Source organism: Octopus sinensis, linkage group LG15 (genome assembly GCF_006345805.1).
Source record: "Octopus sinensis linkage group LG15, ASM634580v1, whole genome shotgun sequence".
NCBI lineage: Eukaryota > Metazoa > Mollusca > Cephalopoda > Octopoda > Octopodidae > Octopus > Octopus sinensis.
The window spans coordinates 41,135,885-41,158,819 of NC_043011.1; the positions used below are offsets into that span (position 1 = coordinate 41,135,885).

General features: G+C 38.5%; 1 protein-coding gene across 1 annotated transcript in view; it reads right to left on the minus strand.

Annotated features, from left to right (window-relative positions):
• Positions 1-8,298: 8,298 nt before the first annotated feature.
• LOC115219777 (aconitate hydratase, mitochondrial) overlaps positions 8,299-22,935 on the minus strand; it is a 64,221-nt gene continuing 49,584 nt past the window's right edge. Inside the window, exons 15-21 of the mRNA XM_029790030.2 lie at positions 21,107-21,365; positions 18,698-18,903; positions 16,268-16,365; positions 14,871-14,964; positions 13,146-13,278; positions 10,830-10,951; positions 8,299-8,552 (exon numbers count right to left, since the gene is read on the minus strand). Coding sequence (XP_029645890.1) covers positions 8,412-8,552; positions 10,830-10,951; positions 13,146-13,278; positions 14,871-14,964; positions 16,268-16,365; positions 18,698-18,903; positions 21,107-21,365 — 1,053 coding nt within the window. The 3' untranslated portion in view covers positions 8,299-8,411. The remainder of the gene's footprint in view (positions 8,553-10,829; positions 10,952-13,145; positions 13,279-14,870; positions 14,965-16,267; positions 16,366-18,697; positions 18,904-21,106; positions 21,366-22,935) is intronic.

Genomic DNA, 22,935 nt, shown 5'->3' on the forward strand with positions numbered 1-22,935 from the left:
AAAAATTAAAATCCTCGTTACTTAGAGCTGTGCTTTGGAGAGTAACGTCCCACGTATATATCTATGAAATCACGAGAGTCTTCATACGTATGTGCGTGGCTGTATTTGTATAACAATATATTGATATATATATATATATATATATATATATATATATATATCTTTATATATAAAAGTGAAGTTGTGTGTCTGTCTCCTACGATTTAGATTCCTAACTACTCCTACATTTTGCGGTGCAGTTTAACCAAAACCGGGTATCTTATAGTCGTGATTCATATCGAGCCCTTCTGGGTATTAGCGCGCGTCTACGATGAGTCTACGATTTTTAAAAAAATTTACCATCATTTTTTTTCCATTTTAATGCATTTTTTTCGCTATTATATAAGGAAAGTAACTCTCTAAAAATGCCTACGATGAGTCAACGATTTCAAAAAAAATTTACCATCAATTTTTTTTCCATTTTTTTGCTATTTTTTGGCTATAACTCTCTAAAATGCTTATATAGTTATTTCCCTTACAAACCCGAGCAACGCCGGGCGATACTGCTAGTATATATATATATTATATATATATAAACAAATTTCAAAATCTTAAGTTATGTTGCGTTGAAGAGTTCAAAATGAGGATGAAATGATACTATTCACGGCTATCAGAGACCTTGATAGGGGAATTATGTGGAAATATATATCTATGCTCTTTTCATTCTTTGATAATGATTTCTCAACATAAAAAATAAACGCTCTCTCTTAAAGTAGCAATTCCTAGTAATTCCACTACACATACACACACATACTCTTTTACTCTTTACTTTTTTACTTGTTTCAGTCATTTGACTGCGGCCATGCTGGAGCACCGCCTTATTCTTTGTAAGCCCAGTACTTATTCTATCGGTCTCTTTTGCCGAACCGCTAAGTGACGGGGACATAAACACACCAGCATCGGTTGTCAAGCAATGCTAGGGAGACAAACACAGAAACACAAACATATACACACACACTTATATATATATATATATATATATATACGACAGGCTTCCTTCAGTTTCCGCTTACCAAATCCACTCACAAGGCTTTGGTCGGCCCGAGGCTATAGTAGAAGACACTTGCCCAAGGTGCCACACAGTGGGACTGAACCCGGAACCATGTGGTTGGTAAGCAAGCTACTTACCACACAGCCACTCCTATATAGTGTATATTGTAAGCTCATATCTAGGTTTTCTGCTGTGGCCACATAGAGTGCCGCTAATGTGAGTTCCAAAAGAGAGACGGAGAGTGCAGTGCTACGTCTTTTTGTTTAAATAATTTATCTTGTTGACAGCAAAAGCGTACTCATCCTGCACAGGACCACTAATAGCTTCGCACATTAACCAAACTGTCAATCCAGCAACAAAAGCTGCTGCCCTATATGATCTTGTTTTTCTGATGCCATGTTACAAGGCTATCAATTCGTCACGATTAATACAAGATCCCATAGCCTTGCTGATATCCTTCCGGAACGTTGCCGACCACCTTCGTTTCTGGTGTGTCTGACACTCTTTTAGTTGTTTCAGTCATGTGACTGTAGCCATGATGGAGCACCGCCTTTAGTCGAGTACATCGATCCCAGGACTTATTCTTGTAAGCCTAGTACTTATTCTATCGGTCTCTTTTGCCGAACCGCTAAGTTACAGAGACGTAAACACACCAGCATCGGTTGTCAAGCAATGTTGGGGGGACAAACACAGACACACAATCATACACACACACACACACACACACATATATATATATATAATATATATATATATATATATATACGACAGGCTTCCTTCAGTTTCCGCTTACCAAATCCACTCACAAGGCTTTGGTCGGCCCGAGGCTATAGTAGAAGACACTTGCCCAAGGTGCCACACAGTGGGACTGAACCCGGAACCATGTGGTTGGTAAGCAAGCTACTTACCACACAGCCACTCCTATATAGTGTATATTGTAAGCTCATATCTAGGTTTTCTGCTGTGGCCACATAGAGTGCCGCTAATGTGAGTTCCAAAAGAGAGACGGAGAGTGCAGTGCTACGTCTTTTTGTTTAAATAATTTATCTTGTTGACAGCAAAAGCGTACTCATCCTGCACAGGACACTAATAGCTTCGCACATTAACCAAACTGTCAATCCAGCAACAAAAGCTGCTGCCCTATATGATCTTGTTTTTCTGATGCCATGTTACAAGGCTATCAATTCGTCACGATTAATACAAGATCCCATAGCCTTGCTGATATCCTTCCGGAACGTTGCCGACCACCTTCGTTTCTGGTGTGTCTGACACTCTTTTAGTTGTTTCAGTCATGTGACTGTAGCCATGATGGAGCACCGCCTTTAGTCGAGTACATCGATCCCAGGACTTATTCTTTGTAAGCCTAGTACTTATTCTATCGGTCTCTTTTGCCGAACCGCTAAGTTACAGAGACGTAAACACACCAGCATCGGTTGTCAAGCAATGTTGGGGGGACAAACACAGACACACAATCATACACACACACACATATATATATATATATACATATATATATATATACATATATACGACGGGCTTCTTTCAGTTTCCATCTACCAAATCCACTGACAAGGCTTTGGTCGATCCGAGGCTATAGAAGACACTTGCCTAAGGAGCCACGCAGTGAGACTGAACCCAGAACCTTGTGGTTCGTATGCAAGCTACTTATCACACAGCCACTCCTACGCCTATGGAAGCAACATCAACAACACTACGCCCACATGTCTCGTGTTTCGAACAGAACAAAACTCAGTATCTCCAGCTTCTACAGCAAAAGGTCAAGGCCCAAAACATACAGAAGAAACAATAGAAATCCGTGCCGAATCGAACCTGGGATGTGAAATGAGAGTGACCAATCTGTGGTTAAATTTGATCACTGATCATATACTGTTGTATGTTGTAGTGAACCAGCTAATGGGAGCAAAATAGACTTGTTGCTCTAAGAACAGCTACCAGGCTGCGACAGTCAAATCTTTTCACGTTAGACAGATCTAGGTTCATCAGAGCTCACCTAAAGCCAGACTTAATGCCAACTCACTCCACGATATTCTGTGTCACAGGAGGTGGAAATCTTCATCTAGAGACAGAACTAAACTGCAAAGCATTTTCTCCGGTGTTCTATTCTGACAAACTATCATTCTACATCTGACAACAGTGACAATAATAATAATAATCTTTTCTACTAAATGCACAAGGCCTGAAATTGGTGGGGAGAGAGAGGGGACTAGTACTTAATTTATCAACCCTGAAAAGACGAAAGGCAAAGTTGACATTGGCGGAATTTGAACTCACAACGTGCAGACAAATGAAATGCTGCTAAGTGTTTTACCCAGCATGCTAACAATTCTGCCAGCTCACCACCTTAATAGTAATAATAATAATAATCTAATAATACTAATAATAATCCTTTTTCCTAAAAGCACAAGGCCAGAAATTTGGGGTGGTGACTAGTCTGTTCATCGACCCCAGTGCATAACTGGTACTTAATTTATCGACCCCGAAAGGATGAAAGACAAGGTCAACTTCAGCAGAATTTGAACTCAGAATGTGAAGACAGGTGAAATGCCACTAAGCATTTTGCCCAGCATATTAACCATTCCACCACAATAATGATGATGATGATGATAATAATAATCCTTTCTAATACAGGCACAAGGCCTGAAATTTCGGGGGAAGGATTTAAGTGATTATTTCAGTCCCAGAAATAAACTGCTACTTATTTTATTGACCCCAAAAGAATGAAAGCCAATGGTGACCTTGGCCAAATTTGAACCTACGATGTAAAGACAAACGAAATGCCACGAAGCATTTTGTCCAGCATACTAACATGTCTGCCAGCTCACTGCCTTGTAAATTGTAGGAGCACAGAATTGCCAAACGGAAGAGAATAAATGGCCCGGATGATGATGGGTACAAGTACCTTGGAATCCTGGAGCTGGAAAATATATTGCACAAAGAAATGAAAGACAAGGTCATCATTGCAGATTTCAAGCGCCTTAAACTTCTCTTGAAATCAAAACTTAACTCAAGGAACCTTGTAACTGCCATCAACATATGGGTGGTTGTTGTAGTCTGCTATATTGCACTCATCCTGAAATGGACACAAGCGGGGATTAACCAAGTCAATCGACCTACCCAAAAGACAATGACAATGCATGGAGCCCTTTGCCTGTATGTATATATTGGCTGGTTCACTACAACATAAAACAGTATATGATCAGTGATCAAATTCAACCACAGATTGGTCACTCTCATTTCACATCCCAGGTTCGATTCGTCACGGATTTCTATTGTCTCTTCTGTATGTTTTGGCCCTTGACCTTTTGCTGTAGAAGCTGGAGATACTGAGTTTTGTTCTGTTCGAAACACGAGACATGTGGGCGTAGTGTTGTTGATGTTGCTTCCATAGGCGTAGGAGTGGCTGTGTGATAAGTAGCTTGCATACGAACCACAAGGTTCTGGGTTCAGTCCCACTGCGTGGCTCTACATGAAGAGGGGTAAAGGGGGATGTGGGCTGATTAGCATGCGGGAGTGCATCAACAGTGGGAGAAGAAACATGGAAGAATATTTGTTAAGCAGTAAACAAGACCTGCTACAGTATACTGCTAATGCAGAAGGATTTACCAAAAATGGACTTGAGAGTGCTCGTGAATTCCAATCAAGAACAGCCAACGAGAGAGAAGAAATCCTACTCCGCATGAAATTACATGGTCAGTTCCACTGTAAAACCAACAAATTAAAAGACCAGGAAGCATCATGGAGGTGGCTTAACAAGGGTGGCCTAAGAAAGAAAACTTAAAGCCTAATCATCACTGCCCAAGACCAGGCATTGAATACTAACTCAGTGAAAAAAATATGTACCACACAAGTGTAACAGACCTCTGCAGAATGTGTGGAAAGAAGGTCAAAAGCGTGACTCACATTGCTAGTGCTTGTGAAAGTCTTGCACAGAAAGAGTATAAGCATAGACATAAGGTAGCCCAAAACCTCCAGTGGCTACTATGCCGTAAATATAGATGTAAGGTTGGTGCTTGGTACCAACATACACTGGAAAAGGTAATGGACAAAAAGAGGAAGGCAAAAATCCTCTGAGACGGACAGACAAGGTATTAGAGCACCGAAGGCCAGGTATAATAACCTTTCAAAGGAACAAACAAGAGTGCCTAATAATAGTTGTGGCAGTTCCAGGAGATCAACATATCATCATGAAAGGAAGAGAAAAGGTTGATAAATATGGAGACCTGAGAATTGAGATCGCTACAATGTGGCGACTACGAGAGGCAAACATAAAGGTTATCCCTATTGTCATTGGATTCAATACTACCCAATCTGAAAAATCATCTGAGAACTTTAGAAATACCCTACAATGTAGGTTTATTGCAAAAGTTGGCATTACTTGGAACTGAACAGATATTGCGTAAAGTATTGTCTGTCTGAGGTCCATGTTGTGACTTCACAAACAGTACAAACCCCCCGGTAGATACAATCAACAACCTCACAATATTGTATACTGTGCGACGTCTATAATAATAATAATAATAATGATAATAATAATAATCATCATCATCATTGTTTAACGTCCGCTTTCCATGCTAGCATGGGTTGGACGATTTTGACTGAGGGCTGGCGAACCAGATGGCTGCACCAGGCTCCAATCTTGATCTGGCAGAGTTTCTACAGCTGGATGCCCTTCCTAACGCCAGCCGCTCCAAGAGTGTAGTGGGTGCTTTTTACGTGCCACTGGCATGGGGGCCAGTCAGGCAGTACTGGCAACGACCTCGCTCGAATCTTTTTACACGTGCCAGTGAAGTGACGTTGGAAACAATAATAATAATGATAATAATCATCATCATCATCATCATCATCGTTTAGCGTCCGTTTTCCATGCTAGCATGGGTTGGACGGTTCTACTGGGGTCTGTGAAGCCAGAAGGCTTCATCAGGCCCAGTCAAATCTGGCAGTGTTTCTACGGCTGGATGCCCTTCCTAACGCCAACCACTCCGTGAGTGTAGTGGGTGCTTTTTACGTGCCACCCACACAGGTGCCAGACAGAGCTGGCAAACGGCCACGAACGGATGGTGCTTTTTATGTGCCACCGGCACGAGGGCCAGGCGAGGCTGGCAACGGACAATAATAATGATAATAATAATAATAATAATAATAATAATAATAATAATAATAATAATAATAAGTGAAACACAATAATGGAGTCTCAAAAGTGAATGCGGTACACTCAGGACCATCTCAAAGAAAGCTATATTCTGGTACCAAACACTGCAAATACCAAACTTCTTAGGAAGTGCTCAGTTGGCAGTAATACTTGGAACAGCTCATATGTTGAGGAAAGTATTGCATCTCAAAGCTGTATGATGGAGCTGAGACATGAGGCATGACACAGATAACACTGGAGAGGTTAAGATAATAATAATAATAATGACTTCTTTATTAGCTACAATGGGTTAAAAAATAATTAAAAAACAATGAGATTAGTGAAGAAGCTCATCACAACGCAAATATCAATTACAAATATTTTTGTTTTTCAAATAACAAGACTCTTTTATAGTTTCTTCCGATGTCTGTTTTATTTTTCTTTCCTTGAGTTCCTCGATTACACATTTCTATTAATTAATTAATAATGTGATGAAATACAATTTTTTTTTTCATATTCTTTGCAAGTTTCATCATGTATTATTTTATTGTATTTTTTTTTGTTATTTTTTTTCTATTTTTAACCGACACACTAAATAGCTGCCTATGTAATGTTAGTCATAATCAACAACATTCCTCTATGTATCCCAATATCTGAATAGAATATATTCATAGATATATGTAAAGAAAGATATATTATGTATGCAGACAAATATACACATCAAAGTATTTGTGAGTGTATATAAATATGTGTATGTATGTATTTATAAGTGTGTGTTCATATTTAAATATATGTATATGCGTATATAGATAAATACGTGTATATATCTATATGTATGTATGTGTATATATATATGTATGTATGCACGTATGAGTATATATGCATGTACGTGTGTGTGTGTATATATATATATGTGTATATCTATATATGTGTGTATATATATGCATGTGTATATATATGTATGTATATAAGTACGTATGAGTATATATATATGTACGTTTGTGTATATATATATGTATGTATGTGTGTATGTATATATGTGTGAATATGTATAGATATATATATATATATGTACGTATGTATGTATGTGTATATATATGTATGTATATAAGTACGTATGAGTATATATGCATGTACGTGTGTGTGTGTATATATATATGTATGTATGTGTGTATGTATATATGTGTGAATATGTATAGATATATATATATATATATGTGTATATCTATATATGTGTGTATATATATATATGTATAGTATATATATGAGTATTAAAATGTATAAATATATAAACACCCTACTCTAACACATACATGCACACTCACACATACATATTTACACACACACATTTATATATATATATATGCACATATTTACATATGTATATATTCATTTATATACATATGTACACACACACACATTATATATATATATATACATACATACATACACACACACAATACATATGTATATATATTTGTAATTTGCAAATCCACAAATGTATCTACATACACAAACACATATACATACAAAGACTCATACACACTGATAATGTGTATACAGCTATTCAGTCAGCATTGTTAAACCATTTCTACACACAAAAGATACAGTTAATGTAGTTATAAACATTTGTTATTGTTCATAATAACAATAATAACAATAATAATAACAATAATAATAATAATAATAAAAATAATAATATTAATAATAATAATAATAATAATAATGGTTTCAAATTTTGCCGCAAGGGCAGCTATTTTGGGGGAGGGGAGTAGTCAATTACATCGACCCCAGTGTGTAACTGGTACTTAATTTATCGACCCTGAAAGGTTGAAAGGCAAAGTCAACCCTGGCGGAATTTGAGCTCAGAACATAGCAACATGCGAAATACCGCTAAGCATTTTGTCCAATGCACTAACGATTCTGCCAGCTCACCACCTTAATAATAATAATAATAATAATAATAATAATAATAATAATAATAATAATAAAAATAAAAATAATGATGATGATGATAGTAGTAGTAGTAATAATAATCCTGCTATAATAAGAGAATGAAAAAGTCAAAAAAGTAGAAAATTCAGTCTCACAAAAATAATAATAATAATAATAACAAATATAAAATACTGGTTTGGATTTTTATTTTTTTTGTTTTTGTTTTTAAAACTGCTTTGCAGAAGTGTCATTGTGTTATGTAAGCTATATTAATCTAGTTTTACTTTATCTACGAGGTTAACTCCCTTGTCGCACCTCGAACATACGGTTGAGGGCACTGCCTGCTTTGAACCAAGTTATTTGACCTTCGTTGAATGTGTGGTGTAGTAGAAAAGTGTCTGTGCTACCATCTTCGTGTTTCACCTCACAGGTTAATGGCTGTTGGAGAGAGAAAAACGGAGAGTATGAAAGAGAGAAAGACAATGAAAAGGAGAGAATATTTAGAACAAAAAATAAGGGAATATTTCTTTCTGAATAACTGAAATTAAAACATATAAATATATATATATATATATAAATAATAATAATCATCATCATCATCATTTAACATCCGCTTTCCATGCAGGCATGGGTTGAATGGTTTGACTGAGGGCTGGCAAGCCAGAAGGCTGCACCAGACTCCAATCCAATCTGGCAAAGTTTCTACAGCTGGATGCCCTTCCTAACACCAACCACTTCGAGAGTGTAGTGGGTGCTTTTTAGGTGCCAACAGCACAAGGGCTAGTCAGGCAGCACTGGTAAAGATCATACTCGAATGGTGCTTTTTACGTATGTATATGTATATATATATATATATATATATATATATATATATATATATATAAATAATATTTGCAAATCAGATATCGGAAAGCAGAACCAAAATCGAAGTCGATCAACATCAATGGAAATTGCGGCTGTGATACCAGTGCCGGTGACAAGTAAGCGAACCATCTGATCGTGGCTGTTGCCAGCGCCACCCCGACTGGCCTCCGTGCCGGTGACACGTAAAAAGCACCATCCGTTCATGGCCGTTGCCAGCCTCGCCTGGCCCCCGTGCCGGTGACACATAAAAAGCACCGTCCGTTCGTGGCCGTTGCCAGCCTTGCCTGGCCCCCGTGCCAATGGCACGTAAAAAGCACCATCCGTCCGTGGCCATTTGCCAGCTCCATCTGGCACCTGTGCAGGTGGCACGTAAAAAGCACCCACTACACTCACGGAGTGGTTGGCGTTAGGAAGGGCATCCAGCCATAGAAACACTGCCAGATCAGACTGGACCTGATGCAGCCTTCTGGCTTCACAGACCCCAGTTGAACCGTCCAACCCATGCTAGCATGGAGAACGGACGCTAAATGATGATGATAAACAAACCTGGAGGCTTGATAAGTTACGAAGAAAAAGCAACTACTAAAGTCATACAATAATAACTATATAATAATAATATATCATTATAACATATATACTCTGATTAAAGTAACAATATCCTAACAATGGCCAAAAAATAATGAGCTACCTCACGTTAGAATCGAATCCAATCAACTTTTGAAATGATAAAAGAATTTAGTAAAATAACTTTACCATTATTAATCTGATGTTTGGAACATAAATTATCATCGTTCTATATTAAAGAGATGAAGAATTATGTACATTATTTACATTTGACAGATATTTGTCCTCATCTTGTTTGTTGTTAACACATTTCACCTGATATACCTTCCAGCCTTCATCAGGTGTCTTGGGGTAATTTTGAACCTGGGTTCTCATTCCTATGGTATTTTTCAATGTTGTTATTATTATTATTATTATTATTATTATTTTAAAAATACTAAAGAATTTATATAAGTAATTTTTGTCATTATAAATCTAGGCATTTGGAACATAAATTTACATGGAATTTATGGCCATGGGATTATGGTGTAGTGGTTAAGAGTGCGGGCTACTAACCTCAAGATTCCGGGTTCGATTCCAGGCAGTGACATGAATAATAATCATCATCATCATCATTGTTTAGCGTCCACTTTCCATGCTGGCATGGGTTGGACGGTTTGACTGACGACTGGTGAGCCAGAGGCTGCACCAGGCTCAATCTGATCTGGAAAAGTTTCTACAGCTGGATGCCCTTCCTAATGCCAACCACTCCGAGAGTGTAGTGAGTGCTTTCACGTGCCACCAGCATGAAGGGCAGTCAGGTGGTTCTGGCAATGACCACACTCAAAAGGTGTTTTTTATGTGCTACCTGCATGGGAGCCAGTCCAGCAGCACTGGCAATGACCACGCTCAAATGTTGCTTTCAATGTGCCACCGGCACATGTGCCAGTAAGGCAATGCTGGCAACGATTACGCTAATAATAATATCGAAAAATACCTTATGAATGAGAACCCAGGTGAAAAAATTCCCCAAGACACCTGATGAAGGCTTGGAGGGTGTATCAGGCGAACTGTTGTGTTAATAACAAACAAGATGAGGACAAATATCCATCAAATGTAAATAATGTAAATAATGTAGAAATTATTATGGAATTTTGAAGGAATGTTTTAATTTAGACTACGTTAAAATGGGAGATTTTTAGTACAGAACCAAGAGAGGTCTCAGACAAATTGGCACCAAAAAAGGTTTTAAAAATAACAGGAAAAGATGTCAACCAAAAGTAACAAGAAATTATATGAAATTCCTACCTTTCCAGGGGCAAAAGTCTTAAGTCCCAAAATCGATATGCGATCAGTTGGTTGGATTTTGTCATAGTCGGCGGAGTTTGCAAAAGTTAATGGCAACATTCCTTGTTTCTTCAAGTTTGTTTCTGTAAAAGAAATAATAATCAGTGGTAATCAATGTTTCTTGATTAGTTTACAGGAGAAAATCAGATCAAACACCTTCTTGTTTATTATTTCATCATTAAACACACATTGGTTTTTTTTATAAACAATCCAATTATTTTAGCTTTCCGTCTGTTGCACACATGTACACTCCACGATGGTGAATTCTCTTATCTTTTTGATCCAATTTTTTTTCTTTTTTTTCTGCCTTTAACCCTCCAACGCGAAGTACAGGCCACTTATAACTGAATTCAATGTCGCATAATTTTTCGCTTCTGTATTTATACTCTGCCATGAATGTCCGCCTTTCTCTAGTTCCTTTTGTGTTGATCTACGCCACGAGTTCTTAGTCCTACCTCTCTTTCTATATCCATCCAGTTTCCACTGTAAAGCACTTTTCGCTACATTTGGTGTGTCTTTTCTAATTGTGCTACCAATCCACTTCCACTTTTTCATAAATATTTGCTCCCTAATCAAAACTTGATTTATTCTTTGCCATAGCTCCATATTGCTTATGTGTTCAGGCCATCTTATTTTAAGTATACTACGCAAGCATCTGTTGATGAATGATTGTATTTACTTATTTGACTTAACTGTTGTTCGCCATGTCTCAACCCCATACAATTACACCACTTTTACGTTAGTGTTAAAAATTCTTATTTTGTTCTTTATTGAAATTACACTTGCACTCCATACTTTCTTTAACAGGTGAAAAGCGGTCCTTGCCTTACTTATTCTCGTCTAAATATCTTCGTCGGTGCCGCCTGAAAACGTTATCTTACTACTTAAATATGTAAACTCAGCTACATCCTCTAGTTCACCGGTTTCGACTTTAATGCGTTCGCTGTTTTCTTCATTAATGCACATAACTTTTTATTTGTTGTGGTTGATTTTCAATCCTAGTTTGGCAGCTATTGCTTCTAATTTTGATGTTTTATTTTGAAATCAGCGATAGAAATAGCGGTAGAAAAGTTTCATCCATTATTTTCTAAGATACGGCAGGAAGAAAATGTGCCTAATGATTGGAAAGAGGAACTCATCATAAAATTGCCAAAAAAAGGTGATTTTGATTCAATAATGTTACATATAAAAATTGCGTCATCATCATCATTATCATCGTCTAGTATCCACTTTCCATGCTGGCATGGGTTGGACAGTTTGACATGGCACTGGCTAGTAGGGAGCTCTCCAGACACCCAGTCTGTTGTGGCATGGTTTCTACAGCTGGATTGCCTTCCTAAAGCCAACCACTAAACATACAACAACATGGAATTCTGATGGAAATTTAGGTCACTTTAAAACAGGAAACATGTATCATTGAATGGTGTCAGGCACCTTGGTATTAACCCTTTTGCTATCACATTTCTTCACTGCCTTTGTTTCAAATAAATTTTGAAAATACTGAAGAATTTGTATAAATAATTTTTGTCATTATAAATCTAGTCATTTGGAACATAAATTAATATGGACAAGAACAAATATTCACCTTAAGTTAATTAAACACATGTTAAGATGGTGTGACTAAATCTTATGAACAACCTCATATTTCCTACAAACACACACACACACACACACACATGCGCACGTGCATGGTGTATAGACAGGCATCTGTCAGAACAAAATTTCAACAAAAATTCAACTTGGAATTGAACAAAGATAGATACTGTGCCCAGTCTTTGAGCAAGTCCCATAATTCTGTTTAGCTGTCGGACTCATCCCTGCTTCCGCTTTCTATCTTATTCTTTCTTTTTCTCTCTCCCTCTCTCTCTCTCTCTTTCACCGTGAGGAATGAAATTTAGCTTTGGCCCAAACATGAACGAAAAAAAGATAATTAAAAGAGAGATGGAGAAGAGCTACTCAGAACTATGTTTAATTCTTTGGCGTTCAAGTTACTGACTCAAACGTAATGGTTATTCATTCTATCTCATAATTTCAAGAATTCAATGATGTGATTGTTTATTTTTAGGACAACATTGTAGGATAGGTGTGAGAGGTCAGCTCTGGTCAGCTGAAACACAAAACAGCATTTAAACCAACCTTATCTAGCTCAAAGATTCTAAGTGTTAAAACAATATTTCATATCAAAACACGAGACAGAAATTAGGCGGGGGGAGGGTAGGAAGAGAAAAACAAACAAAAAAATTAACAAAAACACCCCTCACTCCACGTTGTACTTACCATGGATCCGAGCGAAACTTTTGACAATGATGGCTCTGCCTCCCAAATGTCGGGGTTCCAGAGCGGCATGTTCTCGGCTGCTGCCTTCACCGTAATTTTCATCACCAATGACAACCCAAAATACGCCTTTTGACTGCAAAGATACACAAAGGTATGAAGTAGTAAGTATATGAAGCATACCGCTGCCACCACTACTGACTGCCAGAGCCTCTATGTGGTCATTCGATCTGCTAAAAATAGCAGTTATATATGCTGTAAAGCAAACCCTACCAACTCAAGTAAGGAAGGCAGACAGTAGATAATGTAGTCATATTTACTTCATAATCATTTCTTAACACAACAGTTTGTTTTGAACAGATGCTCATTCTTAATATCAATCCTTATATTAATCCATCTTAATCCCAGTATATCTTAAAGCACATGGCTTAATGGTTAGAGCATTGCACTCACAATCACTAGATCATAGGTTCAATTCTCATTGCTCTGCAGTTGGGAGATTAGCAGAAATGCTTTAGAGTATATCTTCCAGCCCTCTACATTCTGAGAACACATCCCAACTACCCAGAGAAGGCATCAGGAGACCATTCCAGTGTCCATCCAAAGTAGGTGAAGTTCCAGTAATCTACTTAACAGTGGCAGGGGAGAGTACAGAGGGTATGGGCCCTCCCAGGTCATATAGAGAGTGCTGGAGAAGGTTCGCATGCATAGAACCTGCACAGGCAGACCACCAGAATAGATGCATCTTGATGTTAATCCAAAGGCAGACCACCAGAATAGATGTACCTTGATGTTAATCCGAAGGTAGACAACCACTAGACTATATATAGCTTGATGTTAATCCAAAAGCAGACCACCAGAATAGATGTATCTTGATGTTAATCCGAAGGTAGACAACCACTAGACTAGATATAGCTTGAAGTTAATCCGAAGGCAGACCACCACAATAGATGTATCTTGATGTTAATCCAAAGGGAGACAACCACTAGACTAAATGTATCTTGATATTAATCCGAAGGGAGACCACCACTAGATGTCTTGATATTAATCCCTATAGTTATACGTTTTATTATTAAACCTTATCTTTAAGGCGGCAAGCTAGCAGAATCGTTAGCAAGCTGGGAAAAATGCTTAGTAGTATTTCATCTGTCATCAAATTCTGGGTTCAAATTCCGCTGAGGTCAGCTCTACCTTTCATCCTTTGAGGAAAAATAAAATAAATACCAGTTGAGTACTGGGGTTGATGTTATCAACTTAAATTGTCCCTTGAACATGCTGGTCTTGCAACAAAATTTGAAATCAAGATTAAACATTATCTAAGGTAGCGGGTAAACAGAATCATTAACATGCCAGGCAAAATGCTTAGCAGAACTTGGTCTGTCTTTACTTTCTGAGCTCAGATTCCACCATGGTCAACTTTGCCTTTCAGAGTCAATAAAATAAGTACCAGCTGTGTACTGGAGTTGATGTAATCGACTTACCCCCTCCCCCGAACTTGCTGGCCTTGTGTGAAAATTTGAAACCAATATTAAGTATTACTTATCGCTCTGTGTGGTGAAGAGGTTTGCTTCCCAACCAAGTGGTTACAAGTTCAATTCTACAGAGTGGTGACTGGAACAAGTGTCTTCTACTATAGAACTGGGGCCAACCAAAGATCTGTGATTCTAACACAAACACAAGACCTGAAATCGGTTAAGGAAAGGAGAAAGGTCAACGCAAAGAATTTACCTTATAGTCTCGTGCAGTGTCAGGTACACCTCCATATTCACCTGTCAGTTGATTCTTCACACAGTTCAGCTTTTCATTCTCATAATTAACAGCACTGACGCCAAATACAAAGAGCATAAAAAAATGGTCAGAGGTAGAAATGGAAACAAATATATTTAAAGAACAAACCAGTAACAAGATGGCAATACCTGAACAGTATAATCATAGATTAATTAACGATAACTGCTACATGTACCACTGGTGGTGTGTTGCAAATTTCACACAACTGCCATATATACCACCAGTAGTAAAATTCCATAATTTGAGAAAATATTATATTCTACATCTTTGACATGGTTTCGAGGACATGGTCGATGACAGTACCGCCTGATTGGCACTTGTGCCAGTGGAACATTAAAAGCAAATCCGAGCGTGATCGTTGCCAGGGCCGCAGATTGGCTCCCATGCTGGTGACATGTAAAAAGCACCATTCAAGCGTGATTGTTGGCAGCGGTTGGTGTTAGGAAGAGCATCCAGCTTTAAAAACCATGCCAAACAGACCTTGCTGGTGTTGGTGCCATGCGAAAAATCATCCAGTCCAATTTGCAAAATGGTTGGCACTAGGAAAGGCATGGGAATAGAAGTTGTCCTAAGGGGACGGTGAGGGAGAGAGTGGTGACTGGTGGTAGAGAAGGATGAAGAGGATAAAGGAGATGCACCAGAGAGAAAGAATTACAGAGGCACAAGGTCCGTCTAATGCAATCTCTAATATGTAGGCCAAGTAAAGGTATGAGAGTGAATCCTTCTTAGGCCTAGTGAAAGGATGAGGGTGAAAGAGAGTGAGTGATAAGCAGAGAGAAACAGACACACTCAGTAAAGTGGACACCCAGCCATAGAAACCTTGCCAAAGCAGATAACAGAGCTTGGCACGGTCCTCCAGCTCACCAGCGCCTGTCAAAGCATCTGACCCATGCCAGCATGAAAGACAGACGTTAAATGAAGATGATGATGACGGTACCAAGCCAATGAGTAAATTGTTTGGAGAATGAGAGTTGGCTGATGCAGCACAGGCCTAACAAAAGCATGAGAGACAGAGAGAGAGAGAGATATACAGGCAGACAGACAGGCAGGCAGGCAGGCAGGAAGGCAAGTATGCACACAGCCACATAAGAAGACAGAAATGTGTTTTGACCCATTAGCATTCAGAGTACTCTGTGCAATGTTATGTTTATTAATACACATTGTTTTCAATTAATCCCGCATTATCTCATAGCTCCAAGATTTCAATGACATGGTCGTTTACTTTTAGCGTAGGTGCGGGAGGCCAGATTTGGCCAGTTTTAAACGTAAAAACAGGTAGAATATCTCAGCTGGACATGATCCAGTTTAAATGTAAAAGGCTAAATATATGTACCTACCCAATGAGCAAATTGTTGGAGATGTTGTCCAAATGCCCTCGAAATTTCAACCATTTACCAGCAGCACTGATGTGGTCAGTGGTACACTTCCCTTTTGCCTGAAATTACAAAAGATGTATTTATTATGTTGTCAGCTGATTGATTGATATTGATTGATTGATTTCAATGTAATTTATTTGAAAACAAGGGTTGGCATCATGAAAGGGCATCAGGTCATAGATTGCTGTTTCAAAGGGGTTTAGTGACATGTATGCCAGCATGGGAAAAGGAGATGCAAAAATGATGATGACGAAGATGAGAAGAGAAGGATGATGATGATGAGGAGGAGGAAGACAAGAAGGATAATGATCAGGATCGTGTTGATTGGTGATGAGGATGATGATTTCACCAATGAAGAAAACAACAATGATGATGACAATGATGATGATGATGAAATGGTGAAAACAATGGTGATGATGATGATGATAATGATGATGACGATGAATGATTATGACTGATGAATGGTTATGACTGGTGAATGGTTGTGACTGATGAATGGTTGCGACTGATGAATGGTTGCAACTGATGAATGGTTGCAACTGATGAATGGTTGCAACTGATGAATGGTTGCAACTGATGGATGATTGACTGGTGAATGATTGTGACTGGTGAATAATTGTGACTGGTGAATAATTGTGACTTGTGAATGATTGTGAGTGATGAATGGCTGTGACTGATGAATGATGCTGACTGACAATGATTCATCATGACTAATGATGATGACTGATGGGAACAAAGAGAAGAATGAAGAGGAAGATGAAGATGAAGAGCAGGATGATGATGAAGAGAAAGATGATAAGGAACATGCTGATTGATGGTGATAATAAAGATGATGACAACAGTCATGATGAAAATGATGACGACAATGAAAAGGACAATGACGACTGCTTATGATGCTGCTGCTGATGATGATGATTGATTCATGACATTGAGGAGGAGAGTGCTGGGGAGAATGACAATGATGACAAAGTGGAGTAGGATATTAATGTAGAGGAGGAGGAGGAGGAGAGGAGGTTGAGTATAATGACAATGATGAGGATGACAAGGAAGGGGAGGAAGATATGAGAATGCGCATATTTCGACTTGCCCTCTCAACTCCCGACAGACCCGTAAGGGTGCCACCATGCAATTGCAGCAAGTGTCCCAGGCCCTCTTGGAACTGGCAGAGCCTATCCTTCTCCACATCTGACTTACATCCAATTTCCTCCAGAAAGAGAGAGACAAACAGATAGACAGAGTTGAAAGGTAAAAGCATGAAGGAGGGACAAGCATAGCTGCTTCACAACAGAGTGGGGTACAGGGCTACCAGACATTACAAAGGAGTGGGTGGGAGTAGTCAGGAATTCACTTAGGCACAGCGAGACTAATAACCAGTTGTTATGGTTACTGTGGCCATGCTAGGGCACCACCTGAAGAATTTTTAATCAAATGAATCAACCCCAGCACTTATTTCTTCCTTCTTTTTTTTTTTTTTGAAGCCTGATACTTGTTTTACCAGTCTGCTTTGGCGAACTGCTAAGTTACAGGAATATAAACACACCAACACCAGTTGTCAAGTGTGTGTGTGTGTGTGTGTGTGTGTGTGGAACACAGACACAAAGACACACACACTTAGATATACAGATAGATACGACAGGCTTCTTTCAGTTTCTGTCTATAAAATCCATTCACAATGCTTTCGTCATCCAGGGGCTACAGTGAAGGACACTTGCCCATGGTGGGGTGCAATTGGACTGAACCCAGAACCACAAGGTTGGAAAGCAAGCTACTTACCTCACACACACACACACACACACACACATATTCTTTTACATGCTTCAGTCATTTGACTGACGCCATGCTGGAGCACTGCCTTAGAGGGTTTTAGTTGAAGAAATCGACCTCAGGACTTATTCTTTGTAAACCTAGTACTTATTCTGTCGGTCACTTTTGCTGAATTGCTAAGTCACAGGGATGTAAACACACCAACATCGGTTGTCAACTGATGGTGAGGGAACAAACACCGACACAAAGATACACACATCATCATCATCATCATCATCATCGTCGTCGTTTAACGTCTGCTTTCCATGCTAGCATGGGTTGGACGATTTTGACTGAGGGCTGGCGAACCAGATGGCTGCACCAGGCTCCAATCTTGATCTGGCAGAGTTTCTACAGCTGGATGCCCTTCCTAACGCCAACCACTCCGAGAGTATAGTGGGTGTTTATACACATATATGACGGGCTTCTTTCAGTTTCCGTCTACCAAATCCACTCACAAAGCTTTGGTCAGCTCAAGGTTAGTGTAGAAGACACTTGCCCAGAGTGCCATGCAGTGGGACTGAACCTGGAACTACGTGGTTGGTAAGCCAGATTCTTACCACAGAGCCGTGACTGTATGAAACTTACCTTAATCAAGACAAGCATATCCTTAATATCTTCTCCGTCCCATTTTGCGAAGGGTGACAGAAGCTGCAGACGTGTGCTCTCAGGGTCGACAGCAACAGACACATCAGAGCTATCACTAGGAGGAGCTTGGTAAGTGTCCATGCCGGGATCAAATCCTTTGTTGGGCAGTTCATCTCCAGAGGGAGGTTCAAATTTAAATTGTTCTCCTGAGAGAAGAAAAAGAAGAAAAAGATGACAAAACATTGGAAAAAAAGGTTTGGTAAGAGATTATAATACTATCCTGTATAAGAAACTCCCATATTTTTTACCTAATTTTTTGACAAAAAAGGGTTCTACAGTTCTATATTTAAGAGATGAGGAATTATGTACATTATTTATATTATTTACATTTGGCTTCCGTGCCAGCGGCACGTAAAAAGCACCATCTGATCGTGGCCGTTTGCCAGCCTTGCCTGGCACCTGTGCTGGTGGCACATAAAAAACACCCACGACACTCACGGAGTGGTTGGCATTAGGAAGGGCATCCAGCTGTAGAAACATTGCCAGATCAGACTGGAGCCTGGTGCAGCAGCCTCCTGGCTTCCCAGATCCCCGGTCGAACCGTCCAACCCATGCTAGCATGGAGAACGGACATTAAACGATGATGATGATGATGATGATGATGATGAAATAGAACGGAACAAATTTTCGTCACATTTAGAGTTGCAAGAAGAGAGAATGGATGCTGAATGTGTTTGATGTGGGCAGCTCCAAGAATAGCCATGCAGTTAAGAGGTTCACTTCTTAATTCCTTGATTCTGGTTTCCATCCATCTGTTGTACACTTTGGGCAAGTGTCTGCAACTGCACCTCTACACAGACACAAATGCACATATATTTGTTATATATATATATATATGTATGTTGTCTAGATGGATGGATGGGAGAATAGGTAGAAAGACAGACAGACAGAGAGACAGACAAACGGACGGACGGTCAGACAAACAGATAGACAGACAGACAGATAAATAGATAGACAGACGGTAGATAGATAGATAGACAGACAGACAAATAGATAGACGGGTAGATAAATAGATAGACAGACGGGTAGATAGATAGATAGATAGATAGACAAATAGATAGACGGGTAGATAAATAGATAGACAGACGGGTAGATAGATAGATAGACAGACAAATAGATAGACGGGTAGATAAATAGATAGACAGACGGGTAGATAGATAGATAGACAGACAAATAGATAGACGGGTAGATAAATAGATAGACAGACGGGTAGATAGATAGATAGACAGACAAATAGATAGACGGGTTGATAACTAGATAGACAGACGGGTAGATAGATAGATAGACAGACAAATAGATAGACGGGTAGATAAATAGATAGACAGACGGGTAGATAGATAGATAGATAGACAGACAAATAGATAGACGGGTAGATAAATAGATAGACAGACGGGTAGATAGATAGATAGATAGACAGACAAATAGATAGACGGGTTGATAACTAGATAGACAGACTGAACACAGAGGGGACAAATACAAATGTAGAGCTTTCCTTTTCGAAAATGAAAAAAAGGAGAAAAATAAGAAAAAAAAGTAAAATTCAGATCAAAAGGAATCAAGAAAAAAAAAACAATCAAAAGGGATCGTGTATAACAGAAGAGTTTTAAAGATGTTAAAAGTAAGACAAGGTTTATCCATGGAAAGAAAAGCCTATAGAAAAGACCATAGTAACCTCGGGCAGGGAGAAAATAAACACATGAGAGCAAAGTTATAATTGCTTCTCTTTACTCTTTACTCATTTCAGTCATTTAACTGTGGCCATGCTGAAGCACCACCTTTAGTCGAGCAAATCAACCCAAAGACTTATTCTTTATAAGCCTAGTAATTATTCTATCAGTCTCTTTTGCCAAACCACTAAGTTACAAGGATATAAACACACCAGCATCAGTTGTCAAGCGATGTTGTGGGGACAGACACAGATACAAACATACACATACACACATATATATATGCACATATATACAATGGGCTTCTTTCAGTTTCCGTCTACCAAATTCCCTCACAAGGCTTTGGTCAGCCCAAGGCTATAGTAGAAGACACTTGCCCAAGGTGCCATGCAGTGGGACTGAACCTGGAACCATGTGGTAGGTAAGCAAGCTACTTACCACACAGCCACTCCTAGGCCTAAAAAAAAAGTTTCAAAACTTCTGGAATGCAACTCATATAAGCATCTGTGTGTTTACTAATAAAAGAGTACACATGTGTACTTTACATGACTTCTATGAAGTAAATGCTTCACTTTTCTCAAGCAAAACAATCTCACAACAAATCATTTTGGTTAAACAAATACAAAACCAAGGACTTAAAGGAAACAATACAAAAAAAAAAAGAATTGTTTTCCCTCATTACCATTTGCTCCGGTCAAATGATCTGTAAGTGGGTTGAAGTCCAAGCGTCCAGCAATTGCAAGAGCGGTGACTATCTCAGGAGACGCAACGAATGCATGGGTTGCAGGGTTGGCGTCGTTACGTCCAGTGAAGTTCCTGTTGTAAGACGTCACGATGGTGTTCTTCTCGCCTTTTTGCACATCTTTTCTGTCCCACTGACCAATGCAAGGACCACAAGCATTGGCAAGGACGCATCCATCGATGGCTTCTAGGGTCTCCGTCTAAAAGAAGAATATACAGAAGTGAAACAAAAATGTAGAAAATTGCTCTTACAAGAAAAATTAGAAATTTTTTAACCCTTTGATTATCCAAAGCATTTTCGTAAGTTTATCCTAAATGTCCATGCAAAAAATGGGGTTAAACAACAACAATATGGGTGGGGGTTGGGTTGAAATTAAAAGGAAAAACTATGGAAAATATGGCATTACACAGTCAAACAAGATATTAATACACACACACACACACACACATCTACACACACCTGCATGCATACATCTCTACTCACAGATACACCTAGACACAGATAGTTATACACACCAACACACACACAGAGGCATACATGCACACACACACACAAGTTGACACAGCTGATAGAACACCAGAGTAAATTATGACTTATCCAGAAAACCCACTATATAATAGTTCAACTTGCTAGAAATAACACCCAAATTTCCCTCAACTCACATCCTATCGTCTCACATAAGGGAAGGAAACAGCTATACTTGAGACAGAAGAGCATTAAGAAATAAGTACCAATCAAATACTGGGGTCAACTTAAGTAACTACACCACCCTTTGACTCTTTTGTTACCATTTTTCTGTTGAAATACACTGCCTTAGCTTCAAATATTTTGGAAAATAATGAAGAATTCATTAAAATAACTTTGTCATTATTAATCTGGTGTTTGGTACATAAATTAACAGGAAATTTTGATGGAAGATTTTAATTTAAATCACATTAACCTTTTAGCATTTAACCCCTTCATTACTGAATTTCTTTTGATTTGCTCTGTGTTTCTTTCAATTAATTTTAAACATATCAAAGAATTTAGTAAAATAACTTAGTTATCATTAAGCTAGTGTTAGGACTAAATTGTGACTAAAGTTTGGTGGAAGATTTTAATTCAAAACTTATGAAAACAAGGGCTTTGTACTGCAGAGCCAGAGGCAGTTCCATCTGGGTTTGTATCAAAAGGGTTAAGAATTGTTTCTCTATTATATATTTTAACCCTTTTGTTACCATATTTATTTTGAGTTGCTCTGTGCTTCTTTCAATCAATTTTAAATATAACAAAGAATTTAGTAAAATAACTTAATTATCATTAAGCAGGTGTTAAGAATATAAATTGTGACTAAGGTTTGGTGGAAGACTTTAATTCAAAACTTATGAAAACAAGGCCTTTGTACTACAGAACCAGAGGCAGTTCAGCCGGGTTGATATCGAAAGGGTTAAGAATTGTTTCTCTATTATATATTTTAACCCTTTTGTTATCATATTTATTTTGAGATGCTCTGTGTTTCAATTACTTTAAATATAACAAAGAATTTAGTAAAATAATTTAGTTATCATTAAGCTAGTGTTTGGAACATAAATTGTGACTAAGGTTTGGTGGAAGATTTTAATTCAAAACTTATGAAAACAAGACATTTGTACTACAGAGCTAGAGGCAGTTTCAGCTGAGTTGGTATCAAAAGAGTTAAACAGGCCATATCCAGTCCAAATACTGAACCAGCTTTATGTTTAAACTGGCCAGATTTGGCTTATCACACCTACCCTACAATGTCATTTTTA